The 27,875-nt window shown below is 34.8% G+C and overlaps 1 protein-coding gene across 2 annotated transcripts in view; it reads right to left on the bottom strand.

Annotated features, from left to right (window-relative positions):
* Positions 1-998: 998 nt before the first annotated feature.
* LCA5 (lebercilin LCA5) overlaps positions 999-27,875 on the bottom strand; it is a 97,000-nt gene continuing 70,123 nt past the window's right edge. For both annotated transcript variants that reach the window (XM_037142889.2, XM_037142888.2), the window contains 7 exons: positions 19,616-20,003; positions 16,007-16,530; positions 10,174-10,311; positions 8,634-8,730; positions 7,820-7,959; positions 5,569-5,701; positions 999-3,737 (listed from right to left, as the gene is read on the bottom strand). In XM_037142889.2, the coding sequence (XP_036998784.2) occupies positions 2,884-3,737; positions 5,569-5,701; positions 7,820-7,959; positions 8,634-8,730; positions 10,174-10,311; positions 16,007-16,530; positions 19,616-19,814 (2,085 nt within the window). In that variant the 5' untranslated portion in view covers positions 19,815-20,003 and the 3' untranslated portion in view covers positions 999-2,883. The remainder of the gene's footprint in view (positions 3,738-5,568; positions 5,702-7,819; positions 7,960-8,633; positions 8,731-10,173; positions 10,312-16,006; positions 16,531-19,615; positions 20,004-27,875) is intronic.

The following is a 27,875-nucleotide window of genomic DNA, read 5'->3' as shown; positions in this document are numbered from 1 at the left end:
CATCTTGACCAGAAGACAGCCTACGCTCTATTTTTTAAATTATGTCCTGAAAGAAACATGTAATTAGCTACTATTAAACCAGGCACCCATCCAAATATTAACCTAAGTTTTTCACTTACTCTTCAAAACCAACTTAAGCTGTATTTCAAAAGACTAATAAGAGCTGAGGAATCCGAAGGCACCCAGGGAAGGTGGGTAGGTGGGTGGGTAGGGATGGCTCACTTGTGTCCTGCATCTACTCTGTGAGGGTAGGAGACAGACATGTCTTCCTCTCTTGGCGCCTAATACTGTGCAGTACACACAAGAAGCCCTCATAACTAATGAATACATGCGCTTCACTCAAAGGAGAGCACTTTCAAATGATATAATAGAGAACTTTCCTGTGAAAGAGGCATTTATTGTATAGAAAGGAAAAAGCTTTAAAGGCAGATCCTTTCAATATACGGTACCTTTTTAATCTTAAAAAGTCCATATTGTTTCCCTAATACAAATTCCCCATCCCCTTTTCATCAGGCAAATACTCAGCTAATACCCGGCACCGGACACCGGAAGTTCAGCGTGTCTGAGTACGGGGTCCATCTCCTATGTTGCGTTTTTGATCTGAAGGAGGATCAAAAACGCAGCAAGTCAGCCATAAAATAAGTTTATTTCATGAATCAATTTAATTCTTCTTGCCCCCACCTTTAATATTTATTTTATGAATCAACTGAATTATCTTCATCCCCACTTTTTTTTAATATTATGAGCAATACATGCCATTATGGTAGCTATTAAGGGTGAAAAGATTAATTAAAACTATAATTATCTGATAAGACTAGCACAATGTCTAATGAGATTTAGGGCAAATTCATCTACTTCAGCTAAAAATACTGGACAATGAAATAAAAATTAACCATGTAGGTCATTTTCCCACTATGTTTTTCCCAGGTGGCCTAAGGTATCATTCAAACAAAGAGTCATAGTATGTTTTCAACTTTTATTAAGAGTTCTGGGTAAAAATAACAAATTTAACTTGACATTTAGAAAAAAATGTACACTCTAAGGTTTGTTCATAAAAAATCCTGTTCTGTATATTTTAATCTCCAATTTTAATGCTTCATACCATAATGCTTCTGAGTATATAACTTAATTTTAGGTTTAAATTTAATAATTCTGTATCCAGTTAAAGAGCCTAGAAAATATCGGGTAAGGAAAACCAAGAGAGTAATCAAAATGACCTAAATATACAACTTTACTAAAAGGCTTTCTGAAAAGCCTGTAAGATAAAACAACCTAAGTATTTGAATACTTTTGGCAGAAAAATTAGCAGTTATGAACAAAATTAACATTACATAATATTTTATTGGTAACTTCATTACAATATTGTTTTACATATATTAGAATTATATGCAACATACTAAATGCTTATATTAGACATAAAAGTCTACTTATTAAAACATTAAAAAAATATAGTTTAGCACTTTTGGGAGATTCAATTCCCAATAAATGACAGGGACACAATTTAAAAGATGGCTGGTACATCTTTTAATTAGAGACCTAACCAGGTAAGTCTTGTCAAATAGTTATAAAAATATATTCAATAATAAGCATTTACTAGAACTCAAGATAAAGAGTAACACTTGTACCCTCATCAGTATATATGCTTGGCATTGGAAATCATACTATGAGTGAATACATAGTAAATCTTAAAAGAAAAAAAGTAACATCTCACTTTAGAATAAGTGCCAATCTACATTTTTAAATTCTTCCCCCGATGCACTATTTCTACCACTTTTCATTTGGACATTAGCAGAAAACTCTACGTGGTTGGTAATGTATTACCACTTCTTAAAGACCAATCATACTTAGCATAATACAAGATCATAAAATCCTTTGCAGATGAAGTGAGCAAAGGACTAATGCAAATGCGTTTCAACAGAAAAGCATCCACCCGAGACTGCAAGGCAGAAGTCCCATTTCTAAAACACTTTTAAGCAAGTTTGCTCTCATAATAGTTCTATAAATACAGTAGTATTACACTATCAATTTTCTCTTTGGTTTGACAATAAGCTCAAATCTTAATAGTATGTATTAAAATTTCCAAGTTATGTTACTTTGGAAACATAATTGAGTTGAAAATCTTTTATATTGGAATAAAATTTCTTCTATTCCATGTATTTGGTAAGAAATCTCAGATACAAATAGTGCAGGAGAACAAAGAGAGGAATTACTGATTAGGTACTGGGGGCCATGTCAGAACTGTTTGTGCAACCATCTTCCAAATTCAACCTAATATGTTAGCCCAGTTGTGATCAAATAAGACTTGTGATTGGGAAACGAGTAGCCCTTAACTCTGCTTCCTTTCAAAGAAATGAGAAGTCCCAACGTCATGGCTGCCTTCGCTTAAAAGTAGCTCAGCCTGACCATGTAAGAAAGGGACCTCCACCCCTATTGACTAAGAACGCGGCTCTCAAATAGCACCCATTCTCCACTACCCAGGAGTTAGACTTCCTAACAGTCTCTCGCCCTTAATTTCCACTCAGTGATCAAGAAGAAGACTAGTTTTGGCCTTATGCTCACTGAGTTGAATACAAATAAATAAATAGGGATTAAAAATAGAAAATGAATATGAACTCCAATGGAGTAAAACTTCCCATAGAGAAGATTTAAGAAGTAACACCTATTTGTAAATAAAGTAAAAACTAAGTAAGATATTTGTCTATTTTAGGTTTCATTCAAAAGAGCCTCCTTCATTCTTGGTGAACTAGCTATATGAAGAATACAATCAGTTTATTTTTATTTGCACTGTATTTATCTATTAAAATCATCCCTTAAATTTTTATAATATAACTGTATTAAAATATTTAAATATTCACAATTGGAAAAAATGTATTCCATAGTCAGTCATCTCAGTGCTATGTCTTCAATGTCATCTTCTACAGAACCAACTGCTTTTACTGCTGGTTTATTGTTTGCATTTCTTAATCTGTGTCTGCTTGGGTTAAAACTTCTTCCTTCAGTGAGGAAAAACTCATCTTCATCATGCTCTCTGTTGCTTCTGTCTCCAGGGAGAAAATTTAAAGGGTCAAAGTCTCCTCTGTTAGCAGCCTGCGAATTCCGGCCACTGCTTTTAGAGGAAATGGTGCTGCTGCCACTGGCACCAAATAGCTGTTCCATCAAATTAGCTTTTCTCTCTTTTCTTGTACTTAAATCTACACTGTCTTTGTTAAGTTTCTCTACACTGTTTCTCTGGAAATCCAAAAGGCCATTTTTTTGGCTAAACGGATCTGACTTTCCTGATGTTTTTGCAAATGAAGGCACATAGCTGCCAAATGCAAGTTCATTTGGAGAGACTGGACTTCTGATGTTTCCTGGATTCTGACCATCTCCTTTTGCAGTTAAAAGACTGATGTCTTGAAAGCGATGGCTGTTGAGTAATCTCTCTGAGTATTCAGAGAACGTGTATGTGTTGGGGCTTCTCTCTGGGGAGTACAGTTCAGATTCCAAATCAGGCAGCAATGGCAGAGGATGACCTTTTAGATTCTGAGAATATTGGAGTTCTCTGTTGATTTCATTCAGTTTAGCAAGCAGCAGGTCTTTCTTCAGTCTTTCTTCTTCCTCTCCTTCTAATTTATCTGGATTTTGAATTTGGTACATTTTCACTTGGTATCTTCCAGTTTCCAGTGCTGGCTTGGCTTCTTTCTCCAGCACAGATGTCTTTTCTTTTTGCTTTTTAGCAAGTTCTTCTCTTTCCCATTCTGTATAAAATGAAAGTTTATAGCAATCAATATTTAAAAACAGGAAACCTCAACTCTCATCTTATACAAAAACAAGTTTTTATTTAGTTTGGGTATTAATACTACAGTGAAAATGGACACCATAAATTTTATATCTATACTTGATATTCTGGGATTCAAAAAGAATATACTTAATGTGTACTGTATTTAAGATTCACATTCCCAGTTAAAGAAAAATTTTGTTCTTCAATTAAAGGATGAGGAAGAATGTCCTTTGCCTATTTTTCATACCTGATATAGTGCTGCACACTGATTGGAGGGTGGGGGCATGGATGGAGAAAAGACTTCTATTTTAATCTTAAAAATAAGTTTAACCTCTGGGTGTCATACCTTTAGAATGACACATCACTTATTCAATATTCTGACAGATGCATTATCCTGAATCTAATTATAAGAAAACCTCAGATAAACCTCAAATGAGGAACATTCTATTTTTAAAAAGGGTCTGTATATTCATCAGGAATATAAATCTCACAAAATATTCTTTTAAAGGTAAAGAAGCTATTCCAGATAAGAAAATACTGTAATGGACAATACTGTGTCAGCTGACAAATGTAGTATAGACAGCTGATAAGAGAAATGGGTTGTATCCAAGTTAAATTTCCTGCGGTTGAAAACCATACCAGAATGACATGATATAAGAAAATGTCCTTATTTTGGAGAAATACACATGAAAATATTTTATGGTACAGGCATGACGTATACACAACTTAAATAGTTCTTTGGCCATCCATTATTGCTGCTTTGCTATAATTTTGAAACTATTTCTAAATAAAAAATTTAAGTATTAAAATATGTAAGAGTGTTCTACACATTTGGTAGTTTTAGTAAATGACATACATTCTCACTGATGTCAGAGATAATTTCATATAGACTCTAGGGGGGAAAAATGAATCAAAAAGGACAAAGAAAAGTGACAGTCTATTACTTTATTCCTTTTCCTGGTAACTAGACAGGATTGATCATAACACCTAATTTTCTGTTCTATAGTTTAACATGTGAAAGCAACTCCCTCTGCGCATTAGCAAAAAGTGATATCAGTATAACTTCTATTCAACTGTTATATTGTTTTAAATATACACACAAATGTATGTACACTAATTCAGCTAACAATTAGTCATGATTTTATGTTCCATTAACTTTGAAGGGGAAAAAAAGGATTTCTCTGTAAGCACCTACTACATAACTAACACAGTACATTCAAAGGCTTGGTCTTACCTATATCTTTAAGACATTTTATCCATATGGAAATAAATTTATTACTGAACTTCATTTCCAGTATCTGAAACCATGTGAGTGGGTTCACTAAACTTCCACACTAATGGTTAAACACCTTAAAGATTTACTTTTCAAGTTAAAACCAAAGAAAAATTATAGGAATATATTCTGGACTTCATAATTCATTGATTTTAATGCTTGGGCTAGTCTATACACTATGGGCTAGTCTATACACTAAAGAGTTTCAAGGTCAAGCCAGTAAAGACAGTTGTACTTCAGTTATATCTTCATTAAGCTTTAGTTAATACACAAAAATTTCTTCCCCTTTGTCTGAATTTTCTGAAGGTAATAGTCCTTATTCCCTAACCCAAATTGCAACTGAAAGATACTTTTCATTTTTTTCTTTCTTTAGTAACTTCCTTCAAACGCTGTGATTCCCGATAGAACACCCACTACCACTGTTATCAACCTTTTCTTGTTCTGTATGTTCAATTTATTCTTCAGCTAAGTGGTATTAGAGGATGTTAACCCTTTCTTTCCCAAGGGATGTTGACTCATCACATGAAACCCTTACCATCCTGTAGTTTCTCAGCCTCTCGTTTTACAACATGGATTCCTTGATCTTTACCAAATTTTTCTTCTCTTTGCACAACTGGGCTTAGAAACCCTGCTTCTTCATGCTCATTTCTCTCTTCATATTTCAGGTCCTATCACATATGTTAAAAAAATTCAAGTTCACATGAAGAAAAAGGAGAAGAAGCTATTTAAATATTTTGGATTTATCTCCTATTAAGCATGATACTAAGTAAGTTAGAAATTAAAGAAAATTTTCAATTAATCAGTAAAGTATCAAGTTACCACCTTTAGAAATCTGTGCTTTTGAAGCATCTTTCATATATTAGTTAAAAATTTAAAGAAGCATTTAAGCTATATTAAAACCAATATAATAAAAACAAAGTCAATACCCTACATAAAATTATAGAGAAATTTCAGAAGTGTTATTGTTTTGTACATTTCACACAAAAATCTGATTAATTCAGTTAACCAGAAAGGCTATTAACTGACTATAAGGACCAACTGAGATGGTGTTAAACTGTAACACAGGCAGAGAAAATGGAATCTTTGGATTTTTACATGGAATCTTTCAGTTTATACTGATATGAGTCTCACCTATACCTTTAGGCTGAAAGCTTTCAATTAATAAATTTTGTGATATTTAAATCAAGTAAAAGTAAAAATATAAACTTAAATTCCTTGTTTCATATGGTCTCTTTCACATGTATAATTTTTCTTAATAAGAGTAAAATATCTGTTATTAGTAGACTTGGGTAGTAGAGCATTGTCCCTTAATATCCATGTTCCCCTTCTTCCTTTTAGTTACAAAAGACCTTGGACTGCTCAACTGGAGACTGCACTAACTAGCCTCCCTTGCAGCTAGACAAGACCAATAGGGTATGAATGGAAGTATGTATACAACTTCTGATCACATTTGTAAAAGAAAACACTGTTTGCCCTTCACTTCTTCATTCCTCCTTCTCACAGGGGTGGTGAGCCAAGCATAGAAAAGAGGACTACACCTTATAAGATGGAAGAGCAATAAGACAAAAGGTGACTACCATGAAACAAAACTTTCTGCTTATTCTGGACTACCTTTTGATCTTTGGACTATCACAAGAGAAAGAAACTTGTATTTTGCTTAAGCCATTGTATTCGGAGTCTCTTTCCAATAGCAACTTAGCCTGCACTTTAACCAACACAGCTGCTCCCACTTGCTGAGGCTTTTTAAGATCTTGCAGATCAGTCTTAACTTAATAAACTTTGTGATTAGTTATTACCATACCCTGAAGGGTGATGCTGCCCCATTTTATAAACTGGGAAATTGAAGCTCCAAGAAGTCACATAATTAGTATGTTAGAACCAGAATTTAACAAAAAAGCAATGCTAATTCTAAGGCTATACTCTTCTGACTACACCAAGCTGCTGTTCCTCCTGCTGAAACTTTTATCATCTTAAAGTTAAAAATTTCTATTCCAGAGTTTACCCTTCAAAAAGACCACTTAACATGATCACTAGCCTCCATGATAGTGCAAATACAGGAAGAAATACAGCAGACACAGCTAACTTGTCTAAATTAAAACAAAATTAAGAAACAAGAAAACTGGAGTATACACAGGAACCGAATCAGTTCATCATTTCTGTTTTATACAAAAAGAGATCTCAGGATCATGGGGACACTTACAAGGCACAGAAACAGGATTATATCAGTGTGACGGCTCTCTGGCACAAGTCTCTTTTGAATTTTAAACTAAACACTAAAGAGAAAAGTCTCTTAGAGAAAAGGACCTTCCAGTAGTCAGAATACGTGTCCTATTACGTGAAGGTCCAACACAGACCCACCACATGCCACGCTAATTCGAATGGTATGAAGTCAGATTCCACTGGGAGTACTTTGCTCAGCATTTAACTAACTTGTAAAATTCTCCCCCAAATTCAATGTAGTAAAATTCTAACAAATCATTTGAAAACTACTATAATTTGCTTTTAAACACAAAAGCAAGGAGGGTTTTGAGACTATCTTGGTACATACAAGGTAAGAAACTTAGTACATTTTTCTTCTGAAGCATTTGAAAGATACAGTGTGAACTAAGAGTCAATCTAAAGAATTTAATAAAATACACAGACGGTACCTGTCTCTTTGAAAGACTCATTGCATATTTACAGATAGGGCATTAGTGTCAGTGGTGAAATTTTTAAATGTTTGCTATTGTGTTTTAGGAAAAACTTCAAACCTAAGGTTCGGTACCTAATCATATTGCTAAACTCACCAAAGTAAGACGTTTGGGTTCCCATTTGTTTTCATAACACATAACTCTTTGTGGTGTAATAGGAAATTCTTCCAGCTTGAAGTCTTCACTGGTTTGTACTCCTTTTGTACACTGGTATGTAATATCACATTGGCATGCAGCTACCATGAAAATTATAAAATAATATTGCTAAGATCTATGGAATTCAGCTGGTATCTATATTCACCATCTAAATGAGATAATGCATGTTCTGCTCAGCTCGATGACTACTCACTGTAGCTTTTGTATCTAGGATTTACTGGCAGTTATATAATTTGATGACAATTCTGACCAGTAAATCCTATTAAGCTTTTATATAGTTAATGTTTGTAAATTTTTATAATTTACAGAAGAGGGAAATTATACTTTTGTTTAAAAAATATAAATATATGCATGACAATACCAAAAGTATTTATTAGTGAAATGAAATAGCTGAATTTTGCTTTACAATACTTTGGGGGGGAAAGTAAAAAAATAGATTAGTAAAATATAACTAACTATTAAAGCTAGGTGATAAATAAATAAAGGTTCATTGTACTATAATCTCTAGTTTGGGGTATGCTTATAAAGAAAACTTTATAAATTATGTAAAATATAACTTTTATGAACTTAGGGGGAAAACATGAGAAAGTTGAATTTCTAAAAACTAATGTTAAACATTAAACTAGTCAATAGTTTAAAGGAAACTTAAATTTATTTCAATGATTCTTTCACCTTTGCCGTCCTTGTATTTCAGAATTTATTTTGTTAGTAATAGCTACCACATATTTTTCAACAACAATAATAGTTACTATACCATTTTTTCTTGATATATATTCTTTTTCTTTCTTTGGAGAAGACTTTGGTAGACGATTAGAATATATGTTTTTTATATCCAGTTCTCTCTCCTTTTCCTGAAAATAAACCCAGTACAATTAAGTACACAGAGGCTCCATTTAAAACAGAAATTCTCACCTTATCAACTGGTATTTTACTTACCAAACTGGAATATACCTCATTCAGCTTCCCTTTGTAACTATCTACTATAGAAAGGAACATCTCTAGGATATTTAGGTTTAGGCAGAGCAATGATTGTCCCTACAAAGTCCAATATATACTGGCAGTCAAAAAAAAAAAGAAAAAATAAAGCAACATTCATTTTCTTCCCACTTCTACCTGATAGAGCTAGTACTGTCCTAAACTGTCTTCCAGTTTAAGCAACAGAGACAAATAATTTAGTTAGTGTTTCTCAAATGTGAGTTATAAATTATTAATGAGTTAAAAATTAAACCTTTTTTTAAAAAACACAAGTGTTCCAATTGAATTCAATGCAGCAGAAAGAAAGCAGCTCCTACCCTTTGTGATGACATGGATGGAACTGGAGAGTATTATGCTGAGTGAAATAAACCAGGAGGTGAAAGACAAATACCATACGATCTTACCTTTAACAGGAACCTAAACAACAAAATGAACAAGTAAGCAAAATATAACCAAAAACACTGAAATTGAGAACAGGTTGACAGTGACCAGAGGGGAAGGGATTATAGGGGAAAAGGGGTTCGAAGGAACAATTATAAAGGACACATGGACAATAACAAGGGGGGGGTGGAAACAGGGGAGAGAAGTGGGGAGGCCTGGGGTGGTGGGGAGGGGTGGGGGGAAAGGCAGAAAACTGTACTTGAACAACAACAAAAAAATGTTTAAAAAAAGGTGGACATGCAATACATTTTATTATTTTGAAAGGAAAGAGCCTAAATAAAGATGTTCCGAAATTCTGAAAACAAAACAACAAAAAAACCACAAGCGTTATTGACCATTTTGGGGCATTAGATTTCTCTGAGAACCTGATTAACAAAGTAAAACTTCTATGTGAGATAATGTATAAACACTAAATTTTTCACAAAATTTCAACACATAAATAATCTCAGAAGAAAATTAAGAACAGCTGTTTTAACAAAATTAATTTGATTTGAATCCTTCCTCTAAGTCTACACATTGTGAAAATCAAGGGCATTATTTAAAATAATTTTAAAATTAATCATGGGGTTATCTGAGAAAGAACACTGGATTATTCAACCATGCAACAGACAAACTCTAGTACCCATAATTGTTTTACATAATTTTTAACTTCAGTTATATAGTACACCTTTTAGTGTATTCAGTGTTTCATTTTTGACATGCATTATAGTGATTGTATCAACAAACCTTTTCTTCCTAAGTGCCAAAGATGGTGCTGGAGTTTTGTAAATGATATTAACTTCCACATTTGTAAGTGGTATAACAATATTGTAAAAACACTGAGTTTTCATCTAATATATTACAGGGAGAAATAATTTGATTTAAAATAAAGTTCTTACCTTCAGTTGGTGATGTAACTGTTGCAACTTGTTTTGGAGAACTTCATTTTCATTATGAGCATCACATGTCCTTTTCCTTTCAGCAAGCAACTGTCGTTGGAAACTGTTACTACTCAGTTCAAGGTTTTTCGTTAGTTCCTATGATATGTGTGCAAACACATTAAGATAATGCTTGAAAATAACTAAACAGCAAAACATTTCTTAGCATCAAAGATTTTTGAGTAGTACTGTATAAGGCATACAAACCAGGTTGGGATTAGTGTTTCTAAACAAAATAATCTGTGAAATAGACTGACCAAACAATTTAATACTTAGATACATTTTTTGTTTTTGTCAATGATTTATAAATAATTTTAAGCATCTGTCTGAGGCATACATGGACAGTCATTTAAGTTGGGAGCAAAAAACAACTGAGAGCTGTGGTAAAAATCACGGCTTCTGAGAATCATTGTTTGGGCAACCAGATATGAAGACAGCTATGTAAAATCACACAGCACTATTCAAGGTGCTGAGATTACCTTATAAAATATTTCTAAATAAAAACAATAGACATCTCCCTGGTATCCAAAATGTTCTATGAAGTTTATGAGAATTTATGTTAAAATATTTTATTTTAGATAATGTCAGCATCATGGTGGCATGAGTCATTCCTTTTTCCCTCTCCCTTTGACTTACAACTAATAGGACATCTATAATTGAACAAAAGTGCCCCTCTGCCCAGCACACCGGGATACTCGAGAGATCCATCTGTATGTATACCCAAAAGTGGGTGGACTGGCTCTCAGAGCCGGCTGCAGAGTCAGGAGAGTGGCAGCAGAGTGAGGCCAACACAACCTTGCTGGCAGAGGATGTGGAGGGTAAACATGGACGTCTGCCCTGTGGTGTGAGCTGCAGCTGGAGGAACCCATTGCTCTCTCTGAGAGGAGGTCTAAGAGGAGACCACAGTCACCAGGTGGAGGAAAAGGAAAAAGAAGGTGGTGGCAGGTACAGAGAAATGAAGAAATATGTTCCCTTCTGTGTACCCCAGGATACTGGCAAAAAATCCACCCATAGAACTCTGGGACTCCCTCCACTGGAGGATCCCCCTGCATGAGCAACCCCCAAAGCTGCACACCCCCTCACTCTACAGCCACCATTGGTTTTTTTCTCCTCCAGCTTTTTTTTTTAATGCATGAGCTCCCAACCCTAGGGGTAAGTCAGCTTTGGTAAGAGAAACCAAAATGTGTGCTATAGAACCACCTTCTAGAAAACAAAAGAAGGCTCCTAATTATGAACCTGTTGAACTGTTAGAATCAAAATGAACAAAGGTGTTCACTACTTCAGATGCAGCAGTAGATGGACTTTTCATCAGACACAATGAGAAAATATGGTAACATAATATCATAAAAAGAAAATGACAATTTCCTAACAATCACGCACCAATAGGAAATATTGTGATCTCACTGATAAAGAATTCAAAATAGTTGTTATGAAGAAATCTAATGAACTACAAGAAAACTCAGAAAGACAATACAATGACTTTAGAACAAAATTAATGGATAATTAATTATCCATACATGAAGAAAAGCAATCTACCAGACACAGACTTCAAATCACTGGTTATAAGGATGCTCAATTAATAAATTGAGGGGAAAATAGATGAACACAGTGAGAACTTCAACAAAGTGATAGAAACCACAAAGAAAGAAAGAGTCAGAAATGAAGACTACACCCCGACCAGTGTGGCTCAGCTGGCTGTGCATGGTCCACAGAGCAAGACGTCACTGGTCAGGGAACGCCTGGGGTGTGGGTCCGTCCCCAGCTGCGATGTGTATAAGAGGGAACCGACTGATGTTTCTCTCTCACATCAGTGTTTCTCTCACCTTCTCCCTCCTCTTCCCTCTCTAAAAATGAATACATGAAATCTTAAAAAAAGAAATGAAAAATACAACAACTGAAATGAGGATACACTGAAGGGAATCAACAGCAGATTAGAGGAAGAGGAGGACTGGACCAGCAATCTGTAACAAGGTAGGAAAAAACACCTGACTGAACAGCAAAAAGAAAAAAAACTGAAAAAATAAGGACAGTTTAAGGCACCTCAAGGATAACATAAAACATACCAACATGTGAATTATAGGGGGATCAGAAGAAGAGAGAGAACAGGAATTCAAAATCTATTAGAAGAATAATGACTTAAAACTTCCCTAAACCTGGGTAAGAAAACAGACATAGAAGTCCAAGAAGCTCAGAGATTATCAAAGAAGATGAACCCAAAGAACCTAACATTAAACATGTAAGTAAAATGCCAAAGTGAGAATATTAAAAGTAGCAAGAAAACAGTTACTTATACAGAATGGAACTCCCATAACACTACCAGACAATTTTTCAACCCAAACTTTGCAGGTCAGAAGGTACTGGCACAACCAAGATTACTTTACCCAGCAAGACCATAATTTAGAATCGAAAGGGAGATAAAGAATTTCCCAGATAAGAAAAAGGTCAAGGAGTTCATCACCACTAAACTACTATTACAAAAAAAGTTAAAGAAACTTCTTTAAGTAGAAAAAAAAAAGATGACACATATAAATAAAATATACGAAAGAAAAAATTCTCACGGGCAAAGGTAAACACTTAATAAGTAGCACATTAACCCACTATCAAGGTAGTATGAAGGTTAAGAGACAAAGTAGGAAGATCATGTATAATTACAACAATAAGGAACACACGAAAGAAGTAAAAAATAATAACCATATAACAGGGAGGAGGTGAGTAAAATAAGGTAATGATTTCAGAATGTGCTGGAACTTAAGCAACAATCACCTTAAAATAGACTAATATAAAAACTTAGTATCTGTGAAGCACATGGTAACCACAAACCAACATCCGTAAGAGATACACACGAAATAAGGAGGAGAAATCCCAACACAACACTATAAAAAGCCATCAAAATACAAGAGAAGAGAACAAGAGAATAAGAAAGGAAAAGTGAAGAATTTTTTTAAAAATCAGAAAATAGTTAACAAAATGGCAGTAAGTGCATATCTCCCACAAATGAATTAAATGTCCAATCCAAACACAGAGGGTGGCTGAATGGATCAAAGAAGAAGACCCATACTTATACTTCCTACAACAGACCAACTTCAGGTTGAAAGACACACAGAGACTGAAAATAAAGGGATGGAAATAGATATTTCATGCAAATAGTTTTTTTTTAAAAAGCTGGGGTAGCAATACTTAGATCAGACAAAATAAACTTTAAAACAAGGGCTATTAAATGAGATAAAAGAAAGGCATTTCATAATGATAAAGGGATCCATCCAACAAGAGGATATAACTCTTGTAAACATCTACACACCCAACTCAGGAGCATCTAAATATATAAAGCAAATGGGAGAGATCAACAGTAACACAGCCATAGTAGGGGACTTTAACACCCCATTGACAACAATGTGTAGACATCATTTGGACAGAAAAATCAACAAGAAAAAAGTAATCTTAAATGACATACACTTAATTGGTATTTCAAATGACACACAGAGCCTTAGTTACATATTTGGAACATTTCAACCCCAAACAGCAGAATATGCATTCTTTTCAAGTATACATGAAAGATTTTCCATGATAGACACAAGTGTCAATATTTAAGAAGATTTAAATCATATCAAACATCTCCAATCAAAATGATATAAAACTAGAATTCAAGTATAAGGAGAAAACTGAAAAACAAACACAAGGAGGCTGAATGACATGTTACTAAACAATGAAAGGGTTAATAATGAGATCAAGGAAGAAATCAAAATATATCTGAAGCAAATAAAAATGAAAACATAATGACCCAACATGTAAAGGACACAACCAAAATAGTTCTTAAAGGGAAATTTACAGCAATAATAATATGTCTACCTCAAGTAACAAGAAACATCTCAAATAGATACCTTATACCTAAAGGAATCAGAAAAAGGACAAACAGCTCAAAGTCAGTAGAAGAAAGGAAATAATAAAGATCAGATTGGAAAAACAGAATAGAGTAAAAAAATAATAAAACCAAATACTGGCTCTTCCAAAAGATAAACAAAATGGACACATCTTTAGCCAGACTCATCAAAAAAAATGAGAGATGGTCCAAATCAATAAAATCAGAAATGAAACAGAAATGACAATTGACATCAAAGAAAAACAAGACTGTAAGGAAATAATAGGAAACAATTATCTACCAACAAAGTTTACAACCTGGAGGAAATAGATAAATTCCTAGAAAAATATACAATGTTCCAAGGATGAATCAGAAAGAAAGAGATAACATGAATGGACCAATAACTACTACCAAAATCAAATCAGTAATAAAAAACTCCCAACAAACAAAAGCCTTGACCATCTATAGCTTCACAAGAGAATTCTACCAGAGATTCAAATAAAAATGAGTACCTATCCTTCTCAAACTCTTCCAGAAAACTGAAGAGGGGGGAAGGCTCCCAAACTTGTTTTACCAGGTCAGCATTACCCTGTTCCAAAACCAGACAAAGACCCTACAAAAAAAGAAAATTATAGGCCCATATCCCTGATAAATATAGATGCAAATATCCTCAAAAGTTTATTAGCAAACCAAATTCAGCAATACATTAAAAAGACCATACACCTAGATCAAGTGAGACTTATTTCTGGTTGAATATCCTCAACCAGAGGCTATTCAAGTTTGGTTGAATATCCTCATATCAATTAACATGATACATCACATAAACAAAATGAAAGTGTAAAATCATATGAAAATATCAGTAGATGCAGAAAAGACTTTTGACAAAATCTCACTTCCATAAAAGCTCCCAGCCATACAGTAATATTTTGGTACTCATTGTTAATTTGTTCTAGAACTTGTGACAGATGCCAAAACTGATGAGTACGAAATGATGAAGCATTTTCTCTTGTGGGCGATGTCATGACTCATACAAGTTCTAGCAAGTGCAACAAGTCCCAAGCAAGGTCTGAGTGCCGAAACATTTTTTCCTCATCAAAATGTAACAAGTACAGAGTTTGACAAATTCTGAAGCTGATGAGAACTGAGGTATGACTGTATTAAAAATACCTAATACATTGCAAAAAGCTAATTTATATATAGTTCTGACTTTCCTTTAGAGTTCTCTCAGCAAACTTTATTTCCATACTTTTTCCTTACCTTTGCTTTCCAAAGTATATGTCAATTATTAGCAATTCTAAGCCTTAACTCAAATGTTCTGTTTCACATATATATATATATATTTGGCAGGTGATCTCTAATATAAGTTCCTTGTGTATCACTTATGGGGTGGTACCCTTTTCCTCTTTCATTTCAAGAAAAATAATATTTTTTAAAAATCTGTATTCTCGGGTTAGTAACTCAACATTCTTCCACCCACATCTCATATGAGTTTTCATTGTGGGGAGTTACGAGCACACCTGTTCCAAAAGGTATCTTTCAGAAATGTTCAAAGAAATAAAAACAAAACATTGTTCACATGGCATTTCTTATATAATAACCCCAAAATGTCAGCTTTAAATGCTACAGCTATTATGTAGCATTTTCAATTTAGAGAAACAGATAATCAAATAGTATATTTCCCCAAAATAACTATGATCCAGAGAATTAAACATTCATTCATTAACTTGTGGCTCTTAACGCATACAATCTTTTGCACCTTTCTCTTAAATATACAGTGTTAAATTTTTCCTAACCTCTTCTTTAGAAAAATAATGCTAAAAAATAGTCTTCATTTCCAAGCAAATGATGAACTACAATAAACAATCTTAATAGAGCACATTAAATGCCCAGTGAAAAAATAATACAAAACAGTACAATCAGAAGCTATAGAAATTTTACCTTGATTTTTCTTTCAGTGTCGTCTAACTTTAACTCTGCTGCAACTAGTTTCTTTGCTAAGTTGTCTCGTTCAGGTAGGTGTCTAGCTTCAGAGAGCTTTCTCAGTTTCTCCAAGGAGAATTTCGTCCTATACAGTTCGTCTTCTGTTTCTTTCACCCTTTTCTCGGTTGCCCGCTCTTTCTCTTGAGCTTTTCTTAAGCGTTCTTTGAGTGCTGTAATCTCATTGTTATGACGAGCAATGAGTTGTGAGATTTCATTTTCCGTGTCTTCAAACTTATTCAGGGCTTTCTCCTGTCTGTACTGAAGTCTTTTCAAAGCCTTATTTTCTTTTAGCTGCTCAGCTAATTTGACCTGGAGTTCAGTTATTTCATTCTGCAATCCATTGATTTTTAGCAGTCTTGCAGAAAGAACCCGTTTTGTAACAAGATCAGTATCTTTCCTTGGTGGCTCCCTACTGAGGGTCTGAGAGTGAAATCCCATTCCCTTTCTGTTTGCTGGGCCCTTAGGACTTGGTTTCCTAGGAGCTAAAAAAGAAACAATAATAACATGAAGTGAAAACCCTACCAAATGCAGCATTACTTTTCATCCTAGTAAGTGGATCCATAATATTCTTCAGTTATTTTTCCTTAAAATATGATTTTACAGTATTTAGTTAAATATCAGATTTTATTTAGAATTCTTAATATAGTGTTTTTATTAAGAAAGGTTTGGAATCTTTTAAGAAAGTTCAAGAATATTCTGATTCATCAAAATGATGTAACAAGAGTTTATAGGGATTTATTTTGCTTTAGAAGCAAATTTACGTTGCTTTAGAAGATGGCAGTATCGGGATTTACCATATTTAATTTTACAGTAAGATGACAAGTCAGGATTCAAACATGTGCATTGTCAGCCTTAGCACTGTGCCTAATAAACAGTGGGCAAAACATTGTGATGTTCAAGTCATTTATGCCAAGATATTTGGCCATGATCATTATTGGAAATGTGGAAATTTAAGTTTTCTCTAAATTAATTACAACTTTTTCTTTATTTGGTGAAATGGGATGGCAACATGTTGTATGATCAGACGACTTGGGTTTGGGACTCAGATTTACCACTAAAGAACTCCTAAGGAAATTCACCTAAATCTTTCCAGATCTCTTTTCTCCACCCATGGAATGAGGGTAACACCACCTACATGATTACGCTGTTTTGAAGATTAAATCAAGTATGCTTATAAAGCAAAATTCTCCACAAATATTCTCTGTGAGTCATAAGAACTTAACCTTCACTTATTAGTGATTGAACATGGTACCACTCCAGTAGTACTGATGTGATTCTAAATGCTTTCTCAGGAGTTTTAGTGTGATGTTCATATCAAAAACATGACATATTTTGAGAACAAGATAAAAACTAAACACTACATCCTAAAAGTATAAGCACATGAAATACACCCTGGCTGGTGTGGTTCAGTTGATTGAGTACCAGCCTGAGAACCAAAGGATCACTGATTCGATTCCCAGTGAGAACACATGCCTGGGTTGCAGGCCAGGTCCCCAGTAGGGGATGGTTGAGAGGCAACCACACACTGATGTTTTTCTTACTCTTTCTCCCTTCCTTATTCTCTCTCTAAAAATAAATTAAAAAAACAAAGTAAATACTATATCCTAAAATATAAGCGTATGAAAAATGCCCTGGCTGGAGTGGCTCAGTGGATGAGTGCCAGCCTGTGAACCAAAAGATCACTGTCAAGGTATATGCCTGGGATGTGGGCCAGGTCCCCAGCTAGGGGAATGCAAGAAGCAACAGATAGATGTTTCTCTCTTACACATCAATGTTTCTCTCCCTCTCTTTCTCCCTTTCTTATTCTCTTCCTAAAAACAAATAAATAAAATCTTTAAAAAATAATATGCTGAAATAAAAAGGAGGAAGAATTGCTATCAAACACATATACCTGCGAATTCAAGTATTCAAGATACTATTTTCATCACATTTGTTCTTTCCTCAGTTTAATCTACAGTGGTGATTGCAACATAAACCAAGGGAAATGAAATTAGTGTTTAAGTAAAGGTACCAGTTTGGTCCTGTTGCTTGATCTAGGGTAGATAAATTACTAGAGATTTTAGTTCAGAAGACAATGAAAAAGTCAGACTGAGGACAGTAATGAAAATTTTTATAGGTGATTCTAGAACTGTTTTTCACAGGCTTTTTTCAATTATCTTCTCAAATAAGATAAGGCTTAAGAAGTTCTAACTCCTTACTTATGTGGCCTCTGAAACTGCTCTGGAGAAGGAATGAAAAATCAAAGTATTCCTACCAATAAATCCCTAGGTATGTAAATTATTTCATGGGAATAAATGAACATTTTTCCAATGTTCAATCCTAAAGTCTGTTTTTAATTATATAGAGCAAATGTTTAATATCAGATTATGCTCTTACCCACAAAATCAAAACATGAGACTCACACTGAGACAGACTTGGAGGAAGAGGCCAAAATCCTGCAGCACTGTACTTAAAATTTTTTTTTAAAGAAACGAAAGGGAGAGAGGGAAGGATGGATGGACAGACTAGCACCCGACTATTAAAATTATGAACATCTCTGAGAAGCAAGAACAGAGGTCCATGAAAGGGTTGTTTTCAAAAGAAACATATTCTTGTAGGTTTTTCAAAAAGCAAATATGTCTCAAAGTAAGAATTTATATAGGCAATTTAATTATACTCCTACTTAAATCTTTTCAATGGCTAACTATTCCCTCACAGCAACAATCAATATATTAGCATAGGATTCAAGATGTTTCATGATCTGGCCCAGCTTCCTTTTCAGATTCTACTTTCACCACTCCTTGCCTTGCAGTACAAACTTGCACCATTCTAAGCTACTGCTGTTATAGTTGTGCTCCATTATTTAATGCATACTAGGAACCAGCTCATTTAACTTAGCTCATTTTTTATGGCGTATCTGTAGCCCTTACACATTTCATGACTAAGTACACAGTGGGGGTTTTTTGACCGAGGATTTAAGATGAATAGATTTCTAGAATATTATCTAGTCAAATTGGTACTAGTACCAGTTCAGACTAGTACCACTTTAAAAAGAAAAATTATTTCTAATTATTAATCTTATATCCATTATAATACAGTTTAACAGAAAACAGACTGGTGATCTCAAGTCTCAAATTCTATTTCGAGGTTTAATTTGAACTTTTGCAGTAAACACTGCATTTCCTAGGGGAAGTAATTTTACTTAATTAAAAAAATGCCTCTTAACCACTTTATATCAGTGCTTTTCTACAATGACCACTTTTTAAAAATGAAGATAAATTAAGGTACAAACATTTTTATTTTTTTGCCTTTACAGTACCCCCAAAACTCCAAAACAAGCATTTACTTAGGAAGAAAACAAATGAAGAGCCTTGGTTCTTTCTTTTGCAGATAGAATGACTGAATATAACAAAGGCTAATGTGCAGTACCACCATTTATAAAAATATATTCTATTCAAAATGTAAATCAGCCCATTTCCATGCACATATTAAAGTACATACTAACAGAAGAGTTTCCTTCATGCAAGCTTTCCTAAGTACTCAGAATGAGTCTTCTAGGTCTAGTGGACTCTCTTAAAGAATGTTTACCTTGGTAGTGCATTTCGCTATCTGAAATTTGCTTTTTAGGATGTTTTCCCTTGATACTTGTAGCTGAGCAGGGATTGACCAGCGATGACCTGCCAGAAGACTGTGGTGTAGATCCAATGTCAGATGAAGAACACCAGTAGTGGTGTTTGCTGGCCTTACTTTCTTGGTCAGTATCTGAACTTCTTTCTCTTTCCCCCATGGTTTGAAAATAAGTCTCTATTCACATAATTTCACAGATTCTTCCTTTCAGAAAAATCCACGAGAAGCCTGAAGACTATTTTTGAGTTTTTAGATCCTGCTGAAAATACTTATGTCTGTGCAGTTTGTCTTTTCTATGTATCTGTAGTCCACAATTCACGTTAGCAATGAGAAGAAATACTTTTTTCCTCTACAATTAAGGATGGGAGAAGGAAACTCATCACATTTCATGAAATAGATTTCTACAATTAATTACAATAAAGATACTGAAAGCAAAATAACATACTACTTACAATTTTAAAATAAGACTATAATTGAATTCATCTATATTTTCACACTAAGTTGTTTACAATACTTGGAAAGACAATCTATCGTAGTCAATAAAGAGAACATGTAAAGGACCTGACATATAATTGCTTCCGAATAAATGTTAACTATATTTGACCCCCTTGAATATTAAGATTTATCATAAATATAAAAGCTGATTCTTAACAGGTGAATAATGATCAGATAACCAGTGCTTTTCTTTTTGGGCGGGGGAGGGGAGTGAAGAACCAGCCTACTAATAACAAGGAAAAATGTCTAAGATTGACTACATAAAAATTTAAAGTATGTAAATGTTCATCAAATTAAAACACTCGATGAAAAACACTTGCAATATGACAGGAAAATGGTTACCACCCTTAACACATAAATAACTCACACCACCCCATAAGAAAAATTGGAGGTCAAAAGTTAAATGGGCAAATATTTACATGTTAAGACCCAGAGCAAGCAATACAAATGACAGGCACATAAAAATATTCAACCTCAAATCCACTTTTAAACCTATTAAGTTACCAAAGATTTTTCAAAACAATGCTCCATGCTGCCAGAATGACTATCAAGAAGACGAGCTATAGTATTTTTGAAAAAATTACTGGAAAGATAAATTAAAATTTCAATTATGCTTTTAACCTTTGATCTAATAATTCTATTATTGGATACCAAGATAATAACCCTAAAAATATGGGAAAAGTTATACACAAGTGTTTAATGCAGTACATTTTTTAAAAAGCATTCCGAATGTATAACCATAGTGAAATAATTAAGAATATTGTAAAAATCAATACAGTATAATATCATGCAGCTTTTATGTTTACAAAAAGTCTATGTTAACAAGAAAAATCTTTATACTATTTTGGTAAAGAAAACATTCAAATGGGTATATACAATATGATCTCGACTATACATAAGCATTAAAAAATACTGAGTATTCTGAACTCAGGAACTGACAATAATTTGCAAAACAAAGTAAATATATATCAAAATATTGTCTGAGCAACATGAATTTTAGATAATTTTATCTCTTAACAATTTTCATTTTTAATAAAATTTGATTATTTTTATAATTAAAATATTTTTTGACAATTAGAAGAAACTCCTATTGATGAAATTAGTTTTGAAAGTATAGTGGTTCTAGTAATATGTGGAAAAAGACATATGCAAGGCAGCATGACTACTATTCATCGCAGCACTGGTATAGCAGCTGAGGACTAAAACAATCAAAATGACCATCAATAAGGAACTGACTACATAAACCTAAAACCTACAATACAGTACAGTATTATGAAGCTATTAAAGGAATGAGGACTATCTGTGCATATTCTCTGTAGTCTGGAGTGATCTGCAGGATATGTTATTAAAAAAGAAGATGGAGAAAAGCATGTATAATATACTTCATTTACCAAAGAAAAAAGCGTTCTAAATATGTGCAACAATTTTTTTCTTTTTTAACAAGTAAAAGAATAGATTAAACACCTAATTTTAAAAAGGGAGTGGTCTCTAGGGCAGGACTGTCCAACAGAACTTTCAGCAAGAATGGAAATGTTCTATAATCTGTGCTGTCCGATACAGCAGCTGGCCACATTTAGCTACTGAGCACTTGACATGTGGCAAGTGAGGCTGAGGAGCTAATTTTTAGTTTAGCTGAATTTTAATTGATTTAAAATTAGAAATTTAAAAGCCGCACGTACTGCTGGTTAGCCGAATGGACAAAGACCTGTAGGGAGGAGAGGAAACAGAGTCTAGGATAGGGATGGGAGCTAGACTTCGTTGTCTGTAACCTTTGTGGAAGGTGGACCTGAATATGGAAATCATAACTTTTAGAAATTAGATTTCTAAAAAGCAATTCCTATACAATAAAATGAAACAAATCAACCTAACTAGATATAGTTTGTGACAAAACCACACAGATTAACCAGCTCAAATGACTTTAAAACATGATGATTTGACTTGGTATCCTTAGTGAGATACATGCTACCAATTAAAAAAGTACAACTTTTCCAACACAGGAAGAAACAAATATAAGCTAGTATGGGTTTTTAAAACTCTGTAATCCAGAATTTGAATTAGGAGTGTTAATTTATGATGGATTTTATATTAAGAAACACTATTTCTTAGCTCTGTTCATTGAAAAAACAAGGAATAAATTGCAAAAAAAAAAATTCCTAACATCCAGATGTAGTATCTAAATGCTGTTTCACTTTAAAAGAAACTAATGCTCTAAGTGAAATATCTCATTCTACACCAGAGGGAGGACACATACAGGATGAATCTACGGATCTAGAAATGTGATTATCCTAGAAAGCAAGTAAAGTATCAGACACTAGACGAAATACCAAAAGGGCTCAGGAGCCAACTTGAAGGCGCTCATATTAAGATGGAACAATTTCACCATCAGTAAGAATTATATCACAAAAGGATTACAACACATCAGTTATGTTTAAATTCATGAGGTCACATTATACTTTAAAAAACGAATAGTCATCTTAGGAAGATGCTAGGGAACCAACTTATTTACCTGACAATTGAAATAAAGAGAAAAAAATCAAGCATGTGTCTTGCCTATACTGTTACAACCTGTATCACAAATAACAAAACAGGTAGCTTAAGGGGAAATATTTCTTAACAAAATTATTCTAGCTAATAAATAAAAAACAACATTTAGAATGACAGAATTAGAACACTGCCATTTTGTAGCCACTAAGGAAATAATGAAGCCAGACAGTGATCCCAAATGACTGCCACCAGCACAGAACAGAAACAAGCAGACTGTGCACCTCCAGAGAGGACACAGTGATACCTATGAAGCAACCTGCTCTCCCTACAAGAAAAACTAAATCTGATTCTGATCAAATCTAAATGTAAATGATAATTTACAGAAAATACAAGAGACAGATGTACAAGGAAGCAAAATCCAGACTGTGGCAAATTCTATTAGGAAAAACTGGTTTCTTTAATGCAGCAGAAAAAGAGATGGCAAGGATTATTATCTATACATTAAGAAAGTCTTAAGGGCCCTGGCTGGTGTAGCTCAATGGATTGAGCATGGGGCCTGTGAAGCTAAGGGTGGCCGGTTCAATTCCCAGTCAGGGCACATGCCTGGGTTGCAGGCCAGGTCCCCAGTAGAGGACACATGAGAGGCAACCATACATTGATGTTTCTCTCCCACTCTTTCTCTTTCCCTTCCCTTCTCTCTAAAAATAAGTAAATTTTAAAAAAAGTCTTAAGGGAAATAAGCAATTACAACCTAAGAATCTTATTTCAATCCTAACGAAAACAAAATAAAGAAAATTGTAAGATAATATAGAAAATTTAAACACTGAATTACCATTTGATGATATTAAGGAATTACTGTTGCTTTAGGTGAGATGATGATGTTGCACTTACTTTTTTAAAAGAATCCTTATGTTTTAGGGATATATATTGAGATATTTATAGATAAAATTAAATAATGTCTGGAGTTTGCTTCAAAATAACCCAGGAGGAAGTAAGAATGTTTCTTGGTACTATTGACATTTTGGCCAGATAATTCTTTGCTGTGGGGCTGTCTTACGCATTGGAAGATGTTCAGCATCACCCCTGGCCTCTACCCACTAGAAGCCAATAGCAGGAGATAGCTGACACAATCAAAATATCCAAATCAATAAAGTTATGATGAAAATGAAAACTGTATCTTTTATTTTACAGAAAAAAATAAACAGACTTTCGGGCTAACTCAATACATGAGAACACTTTCTTAATGATGATAATAAATTTAAGAATAGTGCCAGGAGCACTAGAGAATACTTTTTTACCATTGCCAAGTTTCTGTTTATTTAGGATCAATTTTAAAATAAGGCAGATATTTCTAACCTACATCCTGTATTCTGTTACAACTTTTCATGGCAACAAACAAGTGTCCCTCAGAAAATAGGGCAACCCCAAAATTTAAGCTTTCCTAGAAAATAGAAACTTAGACACTTGTGAAAAATCATTTTAGTTCTTATAAAAGCATTGTTGTCTGACTGACAATGCTGTCAGAAAAACAGTTCAAACAAGCAAACAGATAAAAGTTAATGAGCTGAAGAAGAAAAACACATGATATAGTAGAACAAAGGAAGAAAGAAAGAGATGAAAATGGGGTAAGGCACTTATTAGGATGTTACCATTAATTTTCCTCATGAAGTATAAGCAAAAACAAACTGTGATGGAGACCTATTCAACATATTTCACTATCAACAATAAGATGCAAATTACCTCATCTTTGAAGCCACGCCCATGTGCATCTATCCCACAGTTGCCCTCTTCTTGCTAAAACTGAAGCAGCATTTCTACTTTTAGAGCTAAACCTTTCACCTGTCTTCTGCCCCACACCTTTTCCCCATCTCAAAAATCGTGCTCCTGCAACTGTGTTCTCCCCAACAGATCCTTCCTACCAACAAAGAGAAAGCTATCACTTGACTGCACTGACAATGCAATTTTTCTCTACTCCAATTTTCAAATAAAAATTTTTCAGAATAATCTATAATCTAGAATATCTCTACTTCTTTTATAGCCATTTTCTTCTGAATCCACACTAGTCAGATTTTCATCCCCCTAATGACATTCATCTTGACTAAATCCAATCGAGAATTTTCTGTCCCTGACCTCAGAGCAGCATTTGACACAACTAACCATCCCTCCCTTCCTAAAACACTTTCTCACTTGGCTTCCATACCCATCTGTTTTCCTGGTTTTCTCAGTACCTACTGGCTGTCTCCTCTCAGTCTCCCCTGTTAAAGCTGCCCTGTATTCCTGATCTCTAAATGCTGGGATTCACGAGGCATCCCAAATGGCTACGCTATACCTATACTGTCTCCTTAGGTGGTGTCTAGACTTCTTTTACCCTGACTTCCAGATTTGTAGGTCCACCTTCCTATCTGACAACTCTATCTAAAAATCATTTCACACTTCTATGTCCAAAACCAAAATCATGATCTGTCGTCTCCCTTCTACCCCAACTCTTTCTTACTTTTCTGATCTCGGACACCTCCATCTGCTAAATTTCTCATGTCCAATTTTAAGGATCATTCTGCATTCCTCCTTAAGCTCACTCCCTACATCCAAAACCTTTGTAAAACCAGGTGGTTTTATGTGCAAATATATTCCAATTCTGATTATTTCTTACCATCCCCAGTGCTAACCTAGTCCAAGCCACTACCTTTTTCTCACTTGAACTTCTGCACGTCCCCTAAGTGATATTCTGCTTTTATCCATGCTTCCTCAGTCAGAAAAAAACTACTTGATACAAAGATCAATTGGCATTGCTCTCCTGATTAATACCCTTCAATGGCTTCCTACAGACTTCAGACAAAATTCTCATCATATTCCTTAACTGAACATGAAAACTTCTACAAGATACAGCCCTTTTTGTCTACTTCTTCACCCTTACCTCATGCAACTCCTCCCATCATTTGTTTCTTCAGGCAAAGTGGCTTTATTTTGTGCCTCAAACGTGCCAGTCTTGTTGCTAACTCATAGATTTTTGTACTTGCTGCACTCTTTACCTAAAAGGTTTTTGCTCAGAACATCACAAAGAGGGGTCCTTCTCTTTATCCTGTTCATAGCACAAACACCACCTCCTCAAAGATGGCTCCCATGACAATTCCATTAAAGTGAGACCAGTCACTCTATCTTGTTATTCTTTTATTTCCTTCACAGACCTTGTTACTATTGGAAATAACCTCACATGTATTGCCTCTCCCACTAAATGTAAGACCCGTGAGAATAGAAATCTTTTGTCTAGTTCACCACGGTAATCACAACACCACTTATTAATTTTTTGAGGAATAAATGTACTTATTCTGTACTGCTATTCCAAATGGAAAATTAATAGTTTCATTGTATGAAATTTGCCTACCTATTTTAAAGGAAATGTTATATCTTCCCTCTTTCAAAAAATTGTATAAGGCTTACTTAAACCTCTAAAATTCCTACGAGAAAAGTTAGTATATCAAAAAGTTTTGCTCAGAACTATGATCATAGTAAAGATGTAATATTTTACGGGGTTAATTTTAAATAACTGAGGTACCCTAATAGACTTCAGACAAAATAAATTTCATCTGTATTTACAACAATAATTTGACTGATACAAACCAGTCACGATATATTAATAAAACTATTTTTTCTTAAAAGAAAAAAGTTATCTAGATTAATAGAATTTTGAAGATTTGTATTTCATGTATAGTAGTTCTCCAGCTAATTTAAACTAATTCTTTGTGACCAAGAATGAAGCAGTTAACAGTTGTTCATCTGTTCTCCCTACCTGTGCAGGGAGCACTTTGAGGTAGGCTCTAAGTATAAAATACATATTTTATCTAGGGGTAACTAGATAAAAACAAAAAAGAAAAACTATAAGTCTTGCCCAACTTTAATTCTTGAGAACTGTTTATTTTCTAAAAATGGCCAAGAGTGGTATTATAGCAATGCTAGAAAACATACCAAGTCTAACACTTCATATTTTCATCCAAAAAAACTTTCTTCCTAAAAAAAGTCCCAAATAGTATAGTTCACACAAAACAGGTCAGAAAAAAGGTTTTCATTTTGAACTTCCACCAAGATGGAGGCATAGGTGAAGACACCGTGCTTTCTCACACAACCAAGTTTAGAGACAACTGAATATTAGCAACAGAAAACACAGCCAGAACACAGAAAATTGAACTTTTCGGAAGTTGAATTTAACAACAAATTCTTCAGCCTGACCGGTAAGAGGGGAGAAACCAGCAGCTGGCAGAGCGGGGTTGCACAGGAAAACTGGGTCAGATGGACTCAGGTGCGCGGAATCCAGGCGCAGGGTTGGACCTAGTGAGAACCCAGCGAGCGACCTTGTGGAAACAGCGAGGGAGCAGGGCTGCGGGTTGACTGTGGTCGCGCATTCGTGTGCAGATAGACAAGCGAGGGAGTGGGCGACTGGATGGGACCCAGCAGGTCCCAGTGGCTAGCGGCAGTGGAGGGCACCGCCATTTCCCTGCTCTGACCCCGCCTCCACATACAGCGTCATAACCCAGCGACCTGAGTGGCCCCACCCTGGTGAACCACCTCGGCCTCTGCTCCTCACCCAGAGGCGTGAAACAGCAGAGGGGGCCGCCATTTCCCCGCTCTGACCACGCCCCCACATACAGCATCACAACCCAGCGACCTGGGAGTCCAAGGCTCTGCTCCTCACACTTAACTGGTGCAAACAGACCAAAAATGGCTCAAGAAGATCTCAAAGCCCCAGAGCTTATAAATCTAAGCAATGAAGAAATAGCAAAACTCTCAGACGCACAGTTTAAAACACTGGTGATCAGGATCCTCACAGAACTGGTTGATTATAGCCACAAATTACAGCAACATATGAAGGCGAAACTAATTGAAATGAATGGAATTGCACAGGAAACCAATAGTGATGAAAAGGAAACTGGGACTCAAATCAATGGAGTGGACCAGAAGAAAGCAAATAATGGCCAAACAGAAAAGAGTGAAGAAGCAAGAATTCAAAAAAATGAGGAGAGGCTTAGGAACCTCCAGGTCATCTTTAAACACTCCAAACATTTGAATTATAGGGGTACCAGAAGGGGGAAAGGAACAGCCACCAGTGGAAAACTTATTTGAACAAATAATAAAGGAGAATTTCCCCAAGCTGGCAAAGGAAATAGACTTCCAGGAAGTCCAGGAAGCTCAGAGTCCCAAAGAAGTTGGACCCAAGAAGAAACACACCAAGGCACATCATAATTACATT

This window comes from Artibeus jamaicensis, unplaced genomic scaffold (genome assembly GCF_021234435.1).
Source record: "Artibeus jamaicensis isolate MK-2021 breed Jamaican fruit bat unplaced genomic scaffold, CSHL_Jam_final contig_387, whole genome shotgun sequence".
Taxonomy (NCBI): Eukaryota; Metazoa; Chordata; class Mammalia; order Chiroptera; family Phyllostomidae; genus Artibeus; species Artibeus jamaicensis.
This window is presented reverse-complemented; position numbering and strand designations above follow the sequence as displayed.